General features: G+C 37.9%; 1 protein-coding gene across 1 annotated transcript in view; it reads right to left on the bottom strand.

Moving 5' to 3' along the window:
- The window catches only part of VPS33A (VPS33A core subunit of CORVET and HOPS complexes), a gene marked incomplete in the record, with an annotated part of 507742 nt that overhangs the window by 276896 nt on the left and 208244 nt on the right, over positions 1-22602 (bottom strand). The window contains 2 exon segments of the mRNA XM_044068595.1: positions 11026-11219; positions 15353-15527. Coding sequence (XP_043924530.1) covers positions 11026-11219; positions 15353-15527 — 369 coding nt within the window.

Below are 22602 nucleotides of genomic sequence, written 5' to 3'. Positions count from 1 at the left end.
AAATGTAAAAAAGGGTAAGATGTAAAAAAAAAAAATACAGAAGTGATAAAATGTGGTAAATTAACTGTGTGGAACAAAAGTCAATGGACTTATAGAAGGGAGGCCCTTGGATCTGAAACTGATTATTTTGTATCATCAGTGGGTTTAGTGGTAGGAGGTGGTTATATATTTTTGACAAGTTTTTCACACCATTTAGCAATATGGATGGAGGTGATGGAAGAAAGGGAGTATATTAAAATAGGAAAGGGAATAAAAAGAATAAATGAGAGATTATGGGATGACATTTGTGAGTGGGAAGTACAACAGTTATGGAAGGATCATTTAACTATGAAGGACTTCTATAAACTGGTATGAATGGTAGACTGAATTTAAAAAGTATTATAAAAGGTGTTTTTCAATGCAGGATAATGTAAGAAAGCAAGAGAAAGTGAAGTATGGGAAAGTACAGAAATGTATTACAGCATTTACAGAATAATATAAAATAATATTATGATATAGAAAAAGAAGCAGAGAAAAAATAAGGCATTAATGCTTAATCAGAAATACTATCTACAAGGGAGGAGATTATCTGTACATTTGGGTAAAATAGTAAAGGATATTAGCATAATGAGAGAAATGAAACATGTAAAAAAGAACACAAGAGTAAATTACGAGTATTGTAGTACAGCATGTGAAAAATATGTGTAAGAATAAAAAGGACAATAAGAGAGAATGGAAAGTAAATAAAAATACAGAATGAGTTAAGAAAGAATCTGAAAAAGAAATTACTTTTAGTGAACTGGATGAAGTACTTAGGAAAGTAAATGTTAATTGAGTATCAGGCCCAGATGGTACTGGATATGGAATGTACAAGAAATCAGTGGATTGGCAAAGAGTATTTTGTACATTTACTGAATGAATGGTTGAAGGAAGGGTTTGTTTATGAAGAGTTATGTAATGAGATTTTACATGGAAGAAAGATGAAAATAATGAAAAAAAAACCTACAGATCCATCACACTAAACACAGATTATAATTTTTATGCAGAGGAGAATGGAAGGAATGATGAAGGACATTATGTAAGAAAGAATATATGGTATAAATGGAAAGGGATGTCAAGAATTGTTATTGGTTGTGAGAATAATTGTGGATATTATAAGTAAAAGGGAGGATGTAAAAGTGACGGTAGGTGACAGTAGTATGGCATTTGATACAGTAGGAAATTATTCTTTGTGGGATGTTATGGAGAACTACAGAACAGGTGATAGAATTAGAGTATGTATGTCAGTTTATCAAAATGACAGACTGAGAACATTAGTGAATGGGTGGCTGAATATAGAAATATGCATGAAGTGTAGTATAAGACAAGTTGTCCCATAAGTGGAATATTGTTTGTACCGGTGATAAATGTGACACTAAGTGTAGTAGTTTATAAAATGAAAGATGCTAGACAGGTGTAAAAGGAAGTGGTGGTTCTGGTAGTTTTGATATAAGCAGCCATGAAGTGTAGTATAAGACAAGATGTCCCATAAGTGGAATACTGTTTGTGCTGGTGATGAATGTGACACTAAGTGAAGTAGTTTATAAAATGAAAGATGGTAGACAGGTGTAAAAGGAGGTGGTGGTTCTGATAGTTTTGATACAAGCAGTTGCTAAGAACAAAATATGGATAGGGGAAGTGATGGTTTGTCTGAATGGATGTTTAAAGGAAATGGAAATAACCTTGAATAAAAGATAAAAGTAAGGGTTTGGGTGATGTTATGATAACTGGGATGTTCAATGAATGAGGTGTCTTTGCTAGGAATAACACTTGGGGGAAAATGTGATGTAGTTAGGTTGCGCTGTGAGGGTCTGATAAAGAAATGAAAGAAATAAGTCTTCTGTATATGATGTATAAATTACCATTCAGGAAAAAGGTTTATCTGGTGAATTATGTATTAATGGGAAAAACAGCATATATGCAACATATGTTCATATCCATCCACATCCCGTTTTTCCCATTTTTGCACATGGGGTCGGGGTGTCACTTCAACAGTAACAATCATCTAGAGTTAGTGTTAACAATGTTTATATGAGCCCAGAAAAAAACATAAAAGTCAATTCTGCAACTAGATTTTTGTTCATATGGGGTTCAAGATCAAACCCAATAAAAAGAGGTGTGCTGTACATGAGTGAAGATGGAGGATTGGGGTCATACCTCACAAGTGTACCTCACTATGAGGACCGTACCTCATTTGGGGTCTTACAAAGTTCATGTTCCTCGAAGTTCTTCACTGAAAGACTCTGTCACACATTCAGTGTTAGGAATTTTTTTTAAGTGAAATCCATTGTAAATAGAAGTGAATCATATTAATTCATTAAAAGATCTTCTATACAAGTAAAACCAGCTTATTTTAACCATCTATGACCTTCCTAGTTGAAGTTGTTAGTAAGCCATTAGTATGTGTTCCACATTTTGCCCATTTGTTCCACATTATGAAGGATAGTGTTCCTCATTTTGGACATGAAAGGTTGAGAGCTATGAATTTGGGGTTACTAAATCCAGTTGTTTATTCTGCTACTTTAAACTTGTAAGAGTATTAAAGTGGGCAAAGGAAGAGAATGAGAAATTAACAGTGAGAATATTCAAACACAAGTACAAAATGTTCTGGGAGATGGGAATAAGAAAGAAAGAATTACTATATAAATGAAGAAATTAAACATAATCAAGAAAAAAACATTTAACACGTATAATTAAAAAAAAAAAACAGATACGGAGAGAAAAGGATGTGGTATATTAATGGGAAAAAATTATGTAAATCCATGGGAAATTTTATCAGGAAAAAGTGACTAAAGCCATTAAAGGGATGTATCAAGACAGCGTCAGGATTTCCTATGGAGACTGATAGTATAACAAGTTACCAGTAAAAGGGAATATACCATATTAAAAGAAAGTTGAATGTGTTTATTCTGTGGGGAAGAAGAGACACTAGAGCATGTTTTCTGAAATGTAAAATAGTGCTGAAACTATGGAAAAAGATGTGTAAAGTTTTTTGGGAATATTAATGGCAAACAATATAGATATCAATATGATTATGCACGCATATTATAAGAAGAAGAAGAAAGAACATGTGATAAGGAAAGATAAGAATTTACTTTATGTAATACGAGTTATATGGTATGAAAGACTGAATGAAATTTTGTCTAATGGAAAATAGACTTTGGCAGATATATTGTGAAAAATTAAGTTACTGTTGTGGAAGGAGGAGGAGTGGGGGTTAGTTATGGGAGAATAATAATGAGGATATTATATGAAAAATGATAAATAGTGAAAAAAATATAAATGTGTATATATGTGCATTTTGTAAATATGTAAATTTTTTTATGAGACACAAATAAGCACAGGAGCAAGCCAAGGCTAATAAAAACGATCCACATATGCAAAGTGACACAATCCAATTCACAAAATCCACAGGAACAGTCAGTTCTGTATTTTAATAAATCGATTTGGACTTTTAACATTTATTGTTCCTGTGGATTTTGTGAATTGGATTTTGTCACTTTGCATATGTGAATCGTTTTTATTAGCCCTGGCTTGCTCCTGTGCTTATCTGTGTCTCGTTTTATTTGCTGGTCTTGGTGGAGGAGCATTTACTCCCTGGTAGTTGTGGTTTTACCTTTTTTAATGTTTTTTTATGTTGTCTAAAATAAACGACCCCTAGTTTTTCAATAGGTGCCACAAGATCTTTTACATCCACCTTAGCTACCACCAACTCAAGCGGATGGGGTCTTTGTTTAATGTCTCATCCGAAGGACAAAACAATCAGGAATACAGCACCTCTTCCATGCTATACTACAATGTCAGTAATCCATCTACTTAGTGTGGGCACAGAACCTACAGCCTTCTGCACCAAAGGCAAATTTGCTGCCTGTTGAGCAGCAGACACTGTCTGCACATCAGCAAGTTGATAGCAATCAGAAATACTTGTTTAGGGATCCAAATCTCTTCTGCAACATCAACAGAACAGCTTGGAAGGGCAGGTATGTCTCACAAAGGATACCGCTTCTCTGGAACAGACTCCCCATCCATGTAAAACAAAGCTCACGCCTGTCCATAATTCAAGCACAACTTGGATTTGTGGATGGAAAACAGAAAATTTACCCCAGGACTGTCCCCTGTACTACTAACACGCAGAGGCAGCACTTAAATGCTTATGATCCCACTTATTCTCATTAGGGCTAATATACAATTAATGGCCATGGGATTGGTAAGGCCAATCTATTGCCAAATGGAATAGGTTAGTTTAAGCAGTAAAAGGGAATTTGTCAAGGCTTACAATGCCCTGCAAGTGCAACTAGCCTAGTACTTGCCTCTGAACATATGAAAAAAACATGCAGAAACGTTAACTGAGATGGCACAAGCTATAACACATACAAATTAAGAAACCAGACACTACTGCTGCAGATGTCTTAATTGTTGTCATTTAAAGGAACACCACAGTATATGCTGTCAAAGAACATTTTTGCTTGCAAGCCAGTGGCAAGATCAGTTCCATTAGTAAACATCTCTTAAGAGATTTTTTTAAAACACATACTTAATTGAAATAATATATCTGGAAACAATGAACAACTTGCAAAAATAAAAAAAAAAAAAAATTATATATACAAAAGAAAACCTAGCATGCTCATCAACTGATTGAGATAACATATGCTGTCAAATATAATTCTTTGTTATTATACTACCACAGTTAGTACACTAGATCCAGAGTCAGATCATTAAAAAATATAGCTTTTTCAAAGGCAGCTAGTTCATAATAAATACAGCTTTTTCTAACTCACACTTGACAGCCTAAAGTTTTGGCATGAGTTTAAATATTGTATAAAGAATTTTCAGTTTATTTTAGAATAGCTAGCATAAAGTTAAACCCTTTTACCTATTACATACATCACCGGTTACCAGTAACATTAAGCTGGTTATGAAGTGAAACCTCAAAGTACAGTTGTGTAAAATCTTACCATAACAGTAGATGTCCTTCCCTTCCCTGTTAAAGTATTCATTACACTAGGGATCCCTTACCAAGGGTATCCTGACATCTAGCCAGTATACCAAAGCCTTAGGTTGTAATAGGGATGTCATATGTCACACGTATGCTCCCTGCTCACAACGCAGGGCATAAATGTGACGTATGGACATACATTTCTCAGAAATGAAAGCCCCAGGAAGAACAGTTCAAGCAGTAAAAAAAAGAACGTGCATCCAGAAGGAAAGAAAAATGGGGGAGGAAGTGAATATTGCAACAGTGAAGGGATGGACATCTACTGTTATGGTAAGATTTTACACAACTGTACTGTGTCCTTTCATATCACTGTTGCAGTATTCATTATGCTAGGGAGAGTAAAACAAAAAGCTCAAGAGGAATCTTGGGAGGAGGAAGGTCCAGCAGAACTCTCAAGAAAGCCTCACAAGACAGCCCTGGCAAATTCAACTCTAGCCCTGGAAACGATATCCAACTTGTAATGTTTGGTAAAAGTATGCACAGAAGACCAAGTAGCTGCTTCAAGGATGGAATTGGTATCCAATCCTTTAGAAAAAGCACCAGAAGAAGCCAAAGCCCTAGTAGCATGAGCCTTAACAGAAGAAGAGAGGCTTTTGCCATGAAGAGAGTAAAAGAAGGAGATGGCTTTAGAGGTCCAAGAGGAAATAGTTTGCTTAGAAACAGCCAAACTTAAAGACCTAGGATAAAAAGAAACAAAAAGTTGCTCAGATTTACAAATGGTTTTAGTTTTATCTAAATAATATCAGAGTTATCTATGCAAATCCAAAGTGTGAAGAACATTCTCAATAGCAGACTGTGGAGAAGGGAAAAAGTGGGCAAATGAATAGACTGATTAAGAGAAAATTCATTAACCACCCTGGGCATAAAAGAAGGATTATTATGAAGAGGCACCCTGTCCCTATGAAAAACTAAAAAGGAGATACAGCCATAAGGGCCTGAATCTCAGACACCCTTTCATCTGAAATAAATGCCAAAAGAAGTGTCTTCCAAATACAATGCTGTAAGGAAGCTAAAGCTGACTTGGGCTCCTTTTGAGCATGCAATTTTTCAAGAACAAAATTTAAGTCCCAGGAAGGAGAAATAGGCTTCCATGGAGGCCTAATATGAGGGACACTTTTAAGAAATTGTTTGACCTCAAATCCAGAAGTCAAAGGAGGAGTCAAAGGCAGACAAGCAGATAACTGAAGAGTATGCCAACCCTGCATTGAGCAATTCACACAAATAAGACAGAACCAAAGGAACTTCAGAAAGTGGATCCAGGTAATGAGCAAGACAGCAAACAGAAAATCTCTTCCATTTGGACAAATAAGATTTCCTGCCCTCCTGTAGAACCCGAAGTACATCTTCAAAAAGAATGTGCTTAAAAGGGACCAAAACCCTATCACCCACAGTGTCAGTTGAACAGTAGACAAGTGGGGATGGATGAGAGACCCCCTTGTGTGTCCACCCTGTTAAGTAAATTATGGTGATTGCCCTTGGCTAAGTGCAGAAGAAGAACAGGGAATTAATGTTGTCTGGGCCAATAGGGAGTCACCAACAAGATTTTGGGACAGCCTTGCTCCATCCTGAACAAGATCATTGGTATGAGGAAGGGGAGGGAAGGAGTTGATCAGTTCGACTTACTTCACCTCCGTAAGCAACAAGCTTCGCACACCTTGCCAAATCAAGCTTTTCACCCTTACATACTCTAGCAAACGTTTCGGCAGAAAAAACATTGCACTTGGAATCTGCATCAACTTTAAGCTCTGTGGGTTTGCAATTTATCTAACCAGTACAAAATAAATCATTCTTTGCCCTTGTATCTACTGCACTGACCATTTCATGAAGCACTGACACACCATCAACATAAAGAGTAGAATTGCCACAGTCTAACTAATCAACTCATTTTTTAATATGTTTCCTTTTAATAAAAAATGTAGACCTTTTGATTTGCAAAATCTTTTGAAATTATTCCATTTATTACATTAGTGGCATTGTTGACCAAAGGCTAAACATTTCTCTCTTTTAGATTCATGACTTCCACCACAATTACGACAGCTGGCAATGAAACTGGGGTGGAGGCCCATGCTTTAAGTTTGCTGACTCACTCTTATGCTTCACTGAGACTGTGCTAGAAAGTTCTGGTGTTTACTAGGGAGTACTGCAGGGGTTACAGTTGCTGCCATGTGCTTGTCCCGGTTTCTTTTAACTGTGTGCTGCATACTATCAACATGAGCTTTTATCACTGTGCCTTCTAGAGCTATTCTCATTTGTAAGCATATGTGTGCGCTTTTTTGTGAGCTCGTATATCTGACAAATCTCAATGACCTTATTCAAAGTTAAATTACTGCCTCAAAGCAAAATCTTTCTCACAGCATCATCTTTTATACCACACGTAAGTCTATCCTTTATCAACTCATCCCTTAAGTCACCAAATCTGCACGTTTCAGCTTTATTTCTCATGTCAGTAACATATGCTGCTAAAGCTTCACCAGGCTTTTGATCCCTTGTGTAAAATAAGTGCCTTTCCATTGTAGCACTTGTCTGGGGGTTACACATTTCTCTAAATTTACATTTTAAGCACTCTGGGTCTTCCCTTGACTCAGCCGGTACAACAATATGATGTTTTCCGCCCTCTCCTGTATAGACAGCAGGTGCATACACAAATGAACGCTCCCTTTCTATAGCTTCTGGCTCAGTTAAATTAAGTAGAATAAAATGCCTTTGTATGGTCATCTTTATCAGAAAATGCAGCCTGTATGAAAATGTCATACTCTTGCTCAAACACTCTACATTTCTCAGCAATATTACTGTCAAGCACAAGTGTACTAGGTTTTTCAAATCTATCTGCCATGCCCACAAAGTATACACACACTGAAAATATGGCCCTTGTAATTATATACGAACAAATAGTTCTGTGAGCTTCCACAAAAAGCCGAGAAATCCCTGAAACAGAAATCCAAGCAAAGAACAAACAACTCACCAGGAAGCCAAAGACCACAGCAAATGAATCCAGCAATGGTAGAAACCACTCCAGTTTGCAGTTGTTGTAGAAACAATCCTTTATTGGTAAAACTACTGCAATTCATGGTTAAGTGCTTTGTCTAAACAGACTTCTTCAAAACCATAAAAACTCTAAACACTGAATTTAAAAGCTCAGAGAAGTAAAAGCAGACCCCCAGGAACTGTCAATCAATAGGCAGATCATCTCACGAAAGTTCTTAAAGGTGTACACACACCAAAAAAACACTTCCATATAAACCAAGTATAAGTGGCTATGAACAAATTTAAAATGTCAAAACACTACAGAAAGCCATAACAATTTTAAACTGCTGCTCAAACTATGTTGGCTTTTAAGTTCACTAGAAATAGAAATATAGTCATTCAATCCAGGTGGATTTGCTGCATCTAAAGCCAGCTGCCAATACATCTCACAATGTACAAGTGTTTCCCCAATCACCAACAAAGGCACCTGCTTCCACCTGTTCAAGCCCTAAAACATGAACTTCTTAAAATTCTATAAGCATGCCAAGTAAACTAACCTCTCTGATCGGATGTTCATACCCCTAATTTTTATCTATTATGTCACTTTTATAGCTGGTTTTAATACAAGTGCACAGATGGCAACATCCACATTTTGTCATAGTCCAAGAGTGACTTTGTCCGGAAACAATTAGTTTCTCCAATAGCCGTTTTATGTTAGGCTTGTTCTCAAATGTGAATGAAGAGAAATAAGGAAGATTTTGTTTGCGTCCCTCATCACACTGTAAGAAGGCCCAATTTCTCCACGCCACTTTTTGGATGTCTTTACACTCCAATTAGTCATGTAAAACCATACTGATGTGGCCAGAAGTATCCTACTTTCATTTGTCTTGTCATTCGACTTAATAATGTCAAGGCCATACCTAAAATTAGGTGCGTATCTATAGTCTCTGTCTTCCCAAATATCTTTCTGAAGATTATCAAAAAGAGTTTCAGGATACCTTCTTTCCAAAAAATATATTTGAGGGTGTCAAACTATGTAAAACATTTGCTTTCATACCACAAAGTAGCATTGAAATTTATGCCAGATTTCTGTAACAGGGTACTGCATATTCTTTCATTTGTATTGTTATTTTAAACAAATTGTTAACCTTAGAAATCTTCCTGCTGAGTTGGGAGATGTCTGTAGACTAGATGTGCACCGATTATTTTGCATGGACTTGAGGGTGTTAGGGTGTGTAAAGACACTACTCCCCTCAAACTACAGACAAACATGGTCATAAAATCTACTCGTGATGTTAAACAAATAGAGAAAATTATTAGAAGAAATTGGTGTATTTTTGAATACGATGATGCTTCTAAGGCACTGTTTGACAAGTGTTGGTTTCACTTACAGAAACAAATCTAACATGAAAACGTTACTCGAGAAGTCTGGTAGTAAGACCTAAGGAGTGCCAGTTACTAGAAAGTGTGCATCATGCCACTTTTGTCCTTATATTAACACCAACTACACTAGTTTCTTAAGGGAAATGTTGGGACAAATTGATGTTACTAATGTTTGTACTTGTAAGACATTTAGAGTTGTATACATGGCCTCTTGTGAGGCATGTTCAGCCTTCTATATAGGCAAAACTAAAAATGCCTTTTCTAAGCGTACTTATCAGCACTACAGTATTCAGAAAGGTGACTGTAAAAGTGCATTTGCAAGACACTCTGACCTGTGAGGGGTTTATAAAATTTACCTTTTTTGTATTGGAACAGGTGCAGAGATCTATTTACTGTGGTGACTGGGAAAATAGGCTTCTGCACAGAGAAATGTGTTGGCAACTGAAACCTGATACTTCAAACTTTCTAGGACTTAATGACAGTGTTTCTATAATTAGTAAACTAAGAAGGAGAGCTTCTGTTGTTTAAGCCTTGGATACACTCCTTTATTGCATTAAATGAAGTTTGTATTTCATTGGCTGATACTGGTGGGGCAGGTTCACTCACTATTTTTAACTTGCCTTTTAGTTTGGTTTTCCATAGTTCTGAAGTCTGGTTAAGATGAAAGCGCTAAACTGTGAAGTTGTATGCTGTTTATATTAAAGAGCACTTTGGTTTTGGTTGTCTAACCAATGATTTTTTGGTTGTTATAATTAATAACTAAAATTAAACAAACAAATCACTGAATAAAATGTGATGCCAAAGACAGTTTAGAAAATTCTCAGCAAACCATACATAGCAGTATGTACCAGCAGAATAAAACATTAGTCACCACATAAAATAACCATACTTTGGACTTCTCTGGGAATGGAACACTGGCATGCATTACCTTAAACAAGATAACTTTCCCTCTTCAAACACACATTTAGTAATTAAAAAAAAATAAAAAGTGTTATGCAATGCAATACAACTTATCAGCTGGTCAGTCTTGAGAATAACCAGCCCTCTCCCTTACTTCACAGTTTCAGATTTCCAATGATTTCGTATGCACTCTGGATAAATAACACCTATTTGTTAGAGATTAACTGGCTGATCACATTTGGCAGACCAGTACGTCTTACACAAGTTGCATCAAAACTCTAACTGAAGGAAATTCTTCATGACAATCTCTGATGCTAGAAGTACCTGCTGGTAGCCAACTAAACTCGAAGTTACATTAGAAAAGCTGCCCTTAAACATTTTTACTCTAGATTACAGTCTTGGAGCTATGTCTACAAAGGATTAACACTAAATTTTACTCAAGGCGGAGAAAGGCACTGGATTTGGTAAACAGCACAAATTTAAAAAGTTTGCAAGTGTTGGTTGTAAGAACAATGAATTTAGACAAGTTATGAATAAACTAAAGGCAGTTATTATGGATTTACTAAGTATGTCACAAATTACTGTATGCTTTCAAAGCTCCAGTATGTAAAGTGGTGATCCATCTACCCAAGAATGCATTGGGTATGCTTAATAAAAACACATTTTATATAGAAGTACACTTTTCTTGAATAGAGAACGAAGAGTAATAAACAAAAGTCACTGTTTTTCTTTTTTTTTTTTTTTTTTTTTTATTTAGTGGTTACCTCAAATGCAGCAGAGATGATTTTGGCTTTCTTGCTTAGCACTGAACCAACTGCATTAAAGTTCTTGTCTCTAATCTCTGCATACAGCTCCTCAGCAGAATTCAACTGAAGCTTCTTAGCTTCAGCAGGAAGATCTTTACCACCTTCGCCCTGTTTTTTTGACGCAAATTTCTCGGGAGGCAGTTTAACATAAGCTGCAAAGAAAAGGAACAAATTAATTTACTTTGATAATCACAGAATGTAAATGTTTGTATTTAAAAGTAAAATGGTTATGTAACAAAATTATCGAACTCCCTTTTTAATCTCTCACATTAACTACTTGCAAGTTACAGGAAATGTGCTTCTTTAAAAAAAAATAATAAAATAACAGTAAAAGGCAAAAGAAAAGCTTCATACAGACCAGCACACTTAACATACTACAGCATAATGTTATATTAGTGATGAAGATTATGCCTCATACATCAGAGCAGCGGGTTCAGTCCTGATCTCTAGTCACTGACTGAGTGGAGTTTAAATGCTCTACCCACGGTCTGCATGGGTTTTCTCCTAGTAAACTGATTTCCTCTCGGACTTCCTCTCCCCACTCAAATACAGCTGGTTGTCTGGCTACTCTAAAGTTCCCATACACACTGCATTTATCCTTATCCTTGTGACCCAGACATGAGAGAGAGTATACAATGTCTAGTTAAATTCATAAATTAAAGATAAAAGTGCAGTGCTTATAGTTGGGAGCTAAATGAATTCTGCATGTTATATTTTATTCACATACTAAACAAACACAAATCTGCACCCTGCCCGAGATCTTATTCCCCCTCTGTTGTTTCCTAATAGGATCCTATTCCTAGTACTATGTACATTTATTGAATCCTAATCTCCTAAAAATAAAGATAATGCAGAGCAGCAATAAAAACATGCTAATATTACACCAGAAGCATTACTAGCAGAAGACAAATGAAGTTCATCTGGTAGATAGATCAAGGCAGCCTAGAAAAGGAGACAGCCAAAGGGATGAGGACAGATAAAGTAAATATTCAAATACACAGGGAAACGTATAAGGACAAGTAGATCACTGAGAAACGGGAAAAGGTCAGGGGATGCTACAGATCAGCCAGACATAGTAAACGAATTGCTCAGCATCTTATCAGCAAGACCAATGCATGTAGGGGAAACTTGCCAGTTACAAAAGTGGCTAGGACCTTCCAAACATTAAAAGTAGTTGCTGCATTTTGCATGACAATGGCTAAAACACAAAACACAAACACACACACTGCAGTCCCTTTGTGCTAATGTGCATCTAGTAAGAAACCAACTGGTTACAGGTCAGATCAGATAACCTCACAGTCAGTCTAAGAAAGGTTAAAGAAATATGCTGCAGGAAGGCTGGCAGAGTTCCTGATTGTTTATTCTCCTGAAATGGGCAACAATGTGGTCTTTGCCTGTGTCATCAAGGTGGATAAAGGCAAGGTTCTCAAATGTTCAGATTTAACCAGGACATCTTAATTTAAACAGCAAAACTGGCACATTATCACAACATTCTGATTCTCCTAGTATCATTCCTAATTCAGCTCCTGGCACACCTACTTACAAGGAATGAAAGTAGAGAGGCAGGCAGTCCAGCTGCATACTAGCAAATTTTTCAAGTTGTGAACCTTCCCTCCTGCTCAAAGCCTCCTCTTCCTGACTGTAATCTGACTTATGGCATTTTTTACAATAGAACATGCAGTAATAACTTGGTCTGCAGACTCCAGCTCTTTGACTATATTTTTTTCTGGACTGCAATTCTGTACAAGCCAGAGTTCCTACTGCAGGTTTATAAATACATAGCTCTGAAAGCCATTCTGTGGCACTTAACTTGAAGCATGTAAGCATTTAGAGACAAGGTGGGAAGGCAAGGCCTAGGTACATGGACATAGTGCAGGTAAAAATCTTAACAGATGATAGGGCTGATTCAGTGTGGATTTGTGAGGCTATAATACTTAGTGATAGTGTGGAATATGAAGGGGAAAATGTTGGACAAATGACAATGTGAAAGGACAGAGCAAACGTGCAATTATTAGCCAGCAGTGATTAGTGATGTGGGGGGTTGGATAATTTTGCCCCTTCTGATAATGTAAAATTATGTTGGAGAAACTTGGTCAATGATGGCTAGCCCTTGGTTGAAAAAGGAAAAGTTGTGAAGGATTTTCAGTATTGCATATAGTGGTTTACAGACTAGGAAAGGGCACCAAGTAGGTTTAAGGAAAAAGATAATATAATTTCTATAGTTTCCTTAACTTCTCTTGGGATGCCAACGGAAGAGGGAGGGGATGAATGCAGTCCACAGAAGCACAAAATAGGCTGGAATACAAAAACAGAATCCGAAGAATGATGCATCTAGGGGTAGATAAAAAACAGAGTGAACTTTAAATGTGGAAATTAAAATACCACCAGTAGGAGGATTACTAGATGGAGAACACAAACTGAATTGGGAGGAAAGAAAAGTGATTACAGTGTATAGGTGTTATGTGCTGCATGGAAGCAACTACAGCACATGACAATATAATGGATAAATATGGCAATTTATTGTTTCCCCACTACCCACTTGAATAAAATACCAATCCCTTTACTTAATCATCTACTGTTCAGCTCATCCTCTATTCTCCTCCTACTGAGTCATTTCTCATCCTTCCATGACTAAAGAATAGCTCTTATCTTTCCAACTCTGTCCCAACCACCTATGCATACTTCTTCCCTAAACTCTCCACATACCACATCAAAGTTATTTAATGATGCCCCTCACATTTACCCCAAATATAGACTGCTTCTCTCCATTTCAACTCAAATCAATGTGTACAGAGGCAGTACTGCATATGACAGACAAATGTGCACTCCAGCGTAGTCTAAGGTACAGGAATCAAAGGGTACCTACCCAACATCTTGCTCATATTAACAAACAAAGCAATAAACACAACCAGCAACACAGCAGAAATGCACAATGTCAAAATGTTTTCCCACAAAGTAACAGGCTGAAAGTAGATGCAAAATTAATAACGAGAACAGGCACCAATCTGCAATTCAGATGAGCAGAATAGCAGGACATTGATGAAACAATTAAAAAATGGTCAATGTCATATCAGGAAAGGTCAGGAAGAAGTTTTAAGTAAAAGTAGTGGAGACAACATTTTAAATTACAATTTGTTCTTGAATGTGAGTTAACTGTGAAGGTATGCTGTAATGGGCAAGAGGAAAAGGTTGTGAAGCAGAATGGGTCTGGGAATGGGAAAGAGATGCCGCAATTCAATTATCAGCTGTCTTGGACTAGAGATAAAGTAGGCAAGGCAAAACAAGCTCAGATGCAAAGGCAGGCTGACTTCACTCCCATTCCACGCAGACGTCATCATATGAATATACAGAATAAGACTCTTGAACAATCATTCCATTAGAAACAGTTGTACACAAAAGCCAAAGTGATTTTAGAGGGATTATATACACTGTGCTGCTGACAATGATGCTTGATATTGAGAAGGCGTGCATACAATATAGTGCACTTGATTTTGCTGGTTTCTCTTTTCTGTTTCATCAGGAAGCAGTAGAGTGCTTAATGAGTCTTTTGAGTCCAACTCTCAAATCAACTTAAGATGCTGGTGTGTGGTGAGGGAGCTTCATCATATACTGTGAATGTGGGGGGACAGGGCTTGGGCTGAAGTTTAATTCATTTTTATTTTTTTAATCACAAAGTGCTACTGACTGACAATGACAATGGTATAAGAAAGCAAATGTACATTATAACAGCTAAACTAGCCACACATTTGTCATGACAGGAGTCTGTCACAGGACATGCACAGCCATAAAGTGTTTACAAAGAAGAGTGGTAGTACATTGGCTTCCATCTTTCAACCTAAATTTTCATACAGCTCCTCTGATGTTTGCGTTCATTTCAGAACTGGAGACTTTAATGTTTTTAATCTTACTTTAACAGAACATGCCAGCCTGCACAAGATGCCAATCAGTGCAAAATTAATTCTGCAAGTATGCTCAACAGCATGTGACACCAGTCACACAGCACAGGGCTGACTTTGCTCTCTGGTTTCCTCAAAACACTGCACTGAAGAAGGCTGAAATGCTAACAGAAATCCATCTGGGCCATCCTATAAACAGTAATTCTCTTACAGTTTCAGACAGACTATACAATGCTACAGAGTGCACTCAAAACTGTTAACATTTAAATCAGCATCTCAGTACTGACTTAGAACTGAATCTAAAAGCTGCTGAGGTTCTGCGCGACTTCTTTAAAATTAAATATCATCAATCATAAGAAGCGAAGCAACAATTTTAAATCACCACTTACTGTTCTGAATACCATAAAATTCATCAATGAGTCCTTCGTATGTAAGCTGGGTAGCCAACGGAGTCAAAAGATCCACATTACGATCCAGTAACAGCAGCATGTCAAACACAGGCAAGATCTGGTTTTGGCTTCCTTTATACTCCCTTTTCATTCGAAGCATCATATTGGCCACATGCTGTAATGTCAATATTGCAATATTTACTTTAATGAAATGTGCTCAAGCAACTCAAAATCTTCAAATCCTCAAATACCTTCCCAAAGTATAAAACAAAATTTAGCACCATTTCAGTACAGCAATGAATGTTCTCTAATTTCTGCTAGTGTCCAGTTCAGCCCCCCCCTCACTATGTCAGCAACAATAGCAACTTACCTACCAGCATTCAGACACTGACATCCCAAGTCCATGGCTTTACCAAAATTACTGCCATTTAACTCCACGCCATCTTAATATAGCAGATGCATATTATATACGTTTTTGGTCCTCCTCAGCTTATCAAGCCATCAATGACTTCCCATGTCCCTTTCTTTCCTTTGTCCAGCTCAACTTAGCATTCAGCATCACCCTTTGACGTGTCTTTTCTCTCCAGGTAACATTTTTACAGGAGCTTAAATTTATCAACATCAACATGAATACACCTGCATCCCAGAGATACTAGACATGAAGATTCCTGACTTCTCTCCAGCTTTTTGGAGTGTTCGTGTAAGAGGATGTCACCATATGTCCAGACATGACATGTCTGTCTACCCCCTAAAGTTGTTAATACTGCTGTCCTCTCCACACATTATACAAGTGCACAGTGGTTTGTATTTATCTGGGCTTCAGTTTTCATAGATATTGTTCAAAATCTCCTTCTCCTTTATAGTCTCATAGTAATTCATAACTACATTTTAGGCATGATGGTCATAAAGTGACAAGCGTTTCTACTGTGACAATACTTGGTTCATCTAATCCAGCTGTCAAAATAAGTCTTTAAATCATGAAGAGCACTCCTAACCTCAGTGGAAAGTTGGTTCAATAGTAAAGGTATTTGATATGCAATAAATCTCTTCCTTTACTATTGTTAGCAGTATGCATTTGCAGTCCAACTCTTACATTCTGTTGTAAGAGTGTAACTCAAAATTAAATATGACCCTTAGTAATTCATAACCTCTAACTTTATAGGCCAAACAAATTTTCTACTTACAAGATGACAGTTTATACTAAAAAAATTTAGTCTCCTTAATCTTTCAGTGTATGCTAAGCCATTTAATGAGGACATACACAGAAAAATCTTCTTTGTAGCAACTCCAGTGCACTGATGTTTGTTAATTTGTCTCCAGAGAAAAAATTGTATTCAGTAACAGGTACAATAATAGATTTGCAAAGCTCTGTTAATGCAATACAATTAGTCTTCATTACTATAAATAGTCCCAGTATGTTTCAAGGCCTTACTCTGAGTGGTTTTAAAAGTTGAACTTGTTGTTCAACAGTATTCCCAGATTTTCACACCTTACAACAGATGGTAATAAACCTTTCATAACGATCTTAATGTTCAGAGATATTCTCCTCAAGTAAATGGCATGGCTCGTTACAGGTTATTTACTTAGATACATTGTTTACCAGTATAGTGCACGGATCTTAATAGACCATTTGCCAGCACAGCTTGGGGTAAGAGGATCACATAACAGATGAATGAAACATATTTACAGATAAAAGAATGTGCTAAAAACAAATATTTACACACACACAGATGCAATAATATGTTAACAGCATTTAGCTCAAGTTAAATGCTAAATCCAACCCATTTGCCCACAAATAGGTATTTGACAGATGTGTTCAAAGCGCTGATGTCCTTAGACATAGGAATTACAGCACCAGTTTGAAGATTCATCTACATGTTTGGAAATCTAAAATCGATGTCATCAGGAAAATGTGCGAGAAGCACAAGCAATAACAGGTTCCCCATTATATCGAAGACGCGAAATCTCGAATTCATCTTCATCGAACTGAAAACAACAAAAATTTAAAAGAGCATATTCCCTGGGAAAGAAATCACTTGGCCGCCTCAGTTATTTTGCCGTTTTCCCCACTGCAGTGCAATTTCGGACTCGGTATATTTAGTTGGGGGGGTGTGGGGCACAGACCCCACATGCTGGTGGGTGTGGGGGGAAGCCCCCCACTTTGTTTTGTTTGTAGTGGTTTTTTTTTTTTTTATTTTTATTTTTATTGGGCCACACAATTTCTTTCACAGGGAAAGAAATTGCTTATATGCCCTTTCGCTCTTTTAAATATTTGTTCTTTAAAGTTCGATGAACAAGCATTCGAGATTTTGCATGTTCAATGATATAATAGGACCCCAATAACATGCTTCTCAGCATGGATAACCTCAATTTTAGGTTAATTAAGGCCTATGTTTGCAGCTGCCTATTTACAACAATTGTTCTTATTAGGTGGTCTAAACTCCATTTTTTAAGACGTACATAGTTTTGTGCATTTGTATTAAGTTTACAAGTTCTGGGAGGTGTACTTTTTTAGGGTTTTTATTAAAAACAAAAAGTTTTGTAAAATGCAACACAGGTTACAAGGTTAATAAAACAAATCTCTTTAAAGGATTAACCTGCCAAGCATTAGTGGGTGAATGTATCACAAATGGTGGAAATGGACATTTTGAAAAGCTGTCATATATCCCAGGTAGGAATAATGACTTATCACAATGGCAACACTTTCCATTTTATCTTGTAATGTGAATGGTCTCGTAGATACAAATACAAAGAAAAGAATAATTACATTAAAAATACAGAATGCAAATAGCAATGTTACAGACACATTTGGAAAAATCTTAGCATGCGAATTTGATAAAGAAATGATTTCAGGATAGATACTCCAAAGAATATCAGGGACAAAGGAAAAGATAAGTACATATATTAATTGCTAGAGAAGCTCCAATAGTGATAAAATAGGGGGCGGGGATAACAATGGCAGATTTTTGGTGGTAAGGGGCTACTAGCAAGGGATGAGGATTAAGTAGCAGGTATTTGTACTCCACCTAAAACTCCTATTATAGAGCTTTAAAAAAAACTGTAGAAATTATCATCTTTCAGCACAGAATACCACTTACAGATGAGACTAGAATTTAATTTTTAACATTGAGGATGTATCTGGGGGCCAATAAGGGAACATGTAACAAAAGAGGGTAAACTTCTGAAGAAATTTATGAAAATATTTGGTATGGAAGAAGTGAATTCTGTGGCAGGAACTCAAAATTTACAGATTATTCCCAAAGTACAATAAATGAATTAGACTAGACAGAAATCAACATGTACATTTAATTGAGAACTTTGAAATACATCCAATAATTATTTTAGATCATGTGCCAATAATTACCAAGATAAAAATTGCAGAGTGGGACTTCCAAGATTGCTGCACACTGAGTAACAGCTTAATTTTGGCTCTGCCAGTGAGAAAAAGTACAGTTATGTACACTTACCATAAATGTAGATGTTCAAGTGTATTCACTGTTGCATTCATTACATTTGGGTTATCTGCTTGCAGTAGCCCTCAGTCGGCCTGATTAACAAAGTCTTGGGCTCTGCGTCGGTTGCTGTTTCTTCTTCCATGACGTCAGGGCTATAAAACATGCAGCCGACGCCATTACATCAGTTTTTCTTGCCCCAGATATCAAATGCTCTCCTAATAGGAAGCAAATAAATATATAAAAAATACAAGGTTATACCTCCAACAAAAAAGCAATTACACGAAAAAGCTTTTAAGCATAGTAAAAGAAAGTAGAGGTAAAGCCAAAATAAGTCAGGGGGCTGGAGGGAGGGTAACCAGGACTGCAACAGTGAATACACTTGAACAACTACATTTATGGCAAGTGTAAACAACTGTACTACGTTCTTCGTGTTTCACTGTTGCAGTCATTACACTTGGGTAGATTTCCACAGCTAAGGTTGAGAGGAGGAATTTAAGTCGCATTAGGACCAGCTATAAGGCCCTGCAAGACTGCAGTGGCAAAGCCAGCTCTGGACTTGGAGAAAATTGGTAAAGGATAATGCTTGGTGAAAGTATGCACAGAATTCCAGGTAGCAGCTTCTAGGATGTCCCTGGTAGTGACAACTCTGAGAAAGGCTGTAGAGATAGATGCAGGCCTGGTAGAGTGGGGTCTGATGCCCTGTGAGATAGGTTTTCCATGATGCCTATATTAGAAATTAATGCAATGGCCTATCCATTTAGAAATGGTTTGCTTTGAAAAACCTGTCCCCTCTTTCCCTGCAGCAAATGCCACCAGCGATTTCCTTTGAGGTTTAGTCTTGTCCAAGTAGAATCTAAGTTGTCTGTGCACATCTAAGGAGTGCAGTATTCGTTCTCATTTGTTCTGTGGATTAGGAAAGAAGGTTGACAAATTAATGGACTGATTAAGAGCCACACTGGATACCATCTTAGGCATGAAAAAGGGATTGGTTCTGAGGGACACCCTGTCCACATGAAAGATGATGAAAGGCTGCACTGCCATAAGGGCCTGTAATTCAGATACCCTTCTTGCTGAAGTGATTGCTAAAAGAAATGCTGTTTTCCAAGAAAGAAATTTTAAATCTGCAGTAGCAGCTGGCTCAAAAGGAGGAAAAGTGAGTTTCTCCAAGACAAAGTTAAGGTCCCAGGCTGGAGTTGGATCTCTCCTCAGTGGCCTTAAATTTTTGGCCCCTCTGTGGAACTGCTCGAGCAGTGGGGGAAGAGAAGAAAGGAGGTTCTGTGCTATAACAAGCTGAAATGGCTGAGATGTGAATTTTGATGGAGGAAAAGGACAAGCCCTTGTGAAGCATCTCAGTTAAGTACTGTAATTTCTGAGGTAAACTGGGCGCTGCTGTGCTCATCCCTTGAGATTGGTTCCAGGCACATTTCCATTTCTCAACATAAGATTTTCTAGTACTAGGTCTCCTTGCCTCTAAAATGATATCCATCACTGGTTTACTGAGGGATGGTAAAGGAGAGATTAGGTAATGAGCCAGGCTGCTAGGTTCAGTGTTTGAAGTTGAGGGTGCAGAATCTGGTTCTCCTGCTGAGACAACAGGGAACTTTGTCTGAGGCAGGTGCCATGGGGCCAACCGTGACACACCGCGCAAGAGGGGGTACCAGTGTTGGCATGGCCAGTCTGGTGCAATCAAAATCGTCCTTGGCTTGTCCTGTTTGATCTTTAGTAGTACTTTGGAGAGCAGAGGCAGAGGAGGAAAGGCATAAACTGATAGGTTTTTCCAGCTGAAGGACAGAGCATCCACTTTCCAAGCTTGTTTGTGGGGAATCATTGTGCAAAATTTGTCCAACTGATAGTTCTGGGGGGAGGCAAACAGGTCTGTTATCTGGGCTCCCCCATTTGCTTGTCAACATGTTGAAAATCCTTGGTTCCAGTTTCCACTCATCTGGGTCCATGAGGTTTCTGCTTAGTCCATCTGCCAGTGTATTTAATTTTCCTGGCAGGAATTGAGCTTGTAGATTCACTTGGTAGCAAAAGGCTGTGTTCCACAATGCCATGGCTAGTCTGCAGAGGGGGTAAGAATACGTACCCCCCTGCTTGTTTATGTGCCACATAACAGTGGTGTTGTCCGTCTTTACCATTAGTCGTCCTGGAAAAATTTGATCCTTGAAGGCTGTCAGAGCATTCTGTACAGCTAACATTTCTTTTTGATTGATATGCAGGTGCATTTGACTTGGGTTCCTTTTGCCCTGAATGCACTTCCCTGCCAGGCGAGCCCCCCATGCATAGTCACATAGTCTGATGCATCAGTTGTTAGGGTTTGGGCAGCAGGGGGTAGCGTTAATGGTAGTCCCTTGTTTTGGTGGCATGCCTCTGTCCACAAAAGGAACTCTAGGCATAGACAAGGTATGATAGGAATTATTGCTTCTAGATCCTGAGAATGTTGACACCATAGGCTTTTTAAATACCATTGTAGTGTCCTCATATGCAGTCTTGCATATGGAATTAGAAAAATGCAGGAGGTCATGAACCCCAAGGCTTGCAGTATTTGCCTTGCAGATAGCAGGGTTTTTGTGGCCACTTGTTTGAAGTAGGTTGTCAAATTAATCTGTTTCTCTAGCATGAGGAAAGCCATCTGGGAAGTTGTATTTAAGCTTGCTCCCAGGAATATAATTTGTTGACAGGGTACCATGTGCGATTCCTTTTCATTTATGGTGTACCCCAGACAAGTCAGCACCCTTTGTACAAAGGCCAGATGATTCAAAAGTATGTCCTGGCTTTCTGCCTGAATTAGACAATCGTCCAGGTATGGGTATATTTGAATATTTGTCTGCAAAATGCAATGACTGGAGCTAGGCACCTTGTGAATACCCTGGGTGCAGTAGATAAGCCAAAGGGCAGTGCAGAGAACTGATAATGCGTGTAGCCTGCTTTGAAGCGTGGGTATCTTCTGCAAGATTCCCTGACAGGGATGTGCAGGTATGCTTCTTTTAAATCTAATGTTGCCAACCAAGCATCCTTGCCTAGCATAGGAAGCAACTGGTGAAGAGTCAGCATCTTGAATTTTGGAATCACCAAAAAGGTGTTTAGAGTAGAAAGGTCCAGGATAGGATACCATGAACTGTCTTTTCTGGGTACAAGGAAAAGTCTCAAATAGAAACCTTGTCCCTTTTCCTCTTCTGCTACCAACTGAATAGCCCCCATGCTTAAGAGAGAAAATACTTGCTTTTGGACCTCTGCCCACTGACTTGGGGGTAGATCTGGCCACCCGCTTGGTGCTGGTAACACGTGGAAGTGAAATCTGTATCCTTGGGACACTATATTTAAGACCCATTTGTCCTGGGTTATCAGTTTCCAGTTTTTGGCCTGCAGACCAATCTTTCCGCCCAAAGGAGCATTCAAGTTGAGATGTGCTTGGAAATTTTAAAGGCAAGTCATTGAGACAGTTTTCCACAGGGGGGAGTCTTACGACTCCCAGACTTGGATGCAGAAGCCCCCTACTGCTTAGTCTTGAGCGTACCCTGTGACTGAAACCTGAGGTTTCTGTTGTATCTGGATTTGGATTGAGAAGATCTGGAAGGGGCCGGAAAAGACCAATTCTTAGAGGGCCAATGCCTACTAAAGCTTGGAGGCTGAACTTGTACAAAATCTTTCACAGTTTGCTTAGATTTAGCTTTATCTTCCATCTTTTTAAGAACTTCCTCATCTTTGTTGCCAAACAGGCGGTCCTGATTTACAGGAGCATCCAACAGTTTAGCTTTACCATGATCAGGCAAAGATTGCTCCTTAAGCCAAGTA

This window comes from Protopterus annectens, chromosome 4.part0 (assembly GCF_019279795.1).
Source record: "Protopterus annectens isolate FY-2018-M chromosome 4.part0, PAN1.0, whole genome shotgun sequence".
NCBI lineage: Eukaryota > Metazoa > Chordata > Ceratodontiformes > Protopteridae > Protopterus > Protopterus annectens.
Note: the sequence above shows the minus strand (reverse complement) of the source record. Positions and strands in the feature narration are given on the sequence as shown.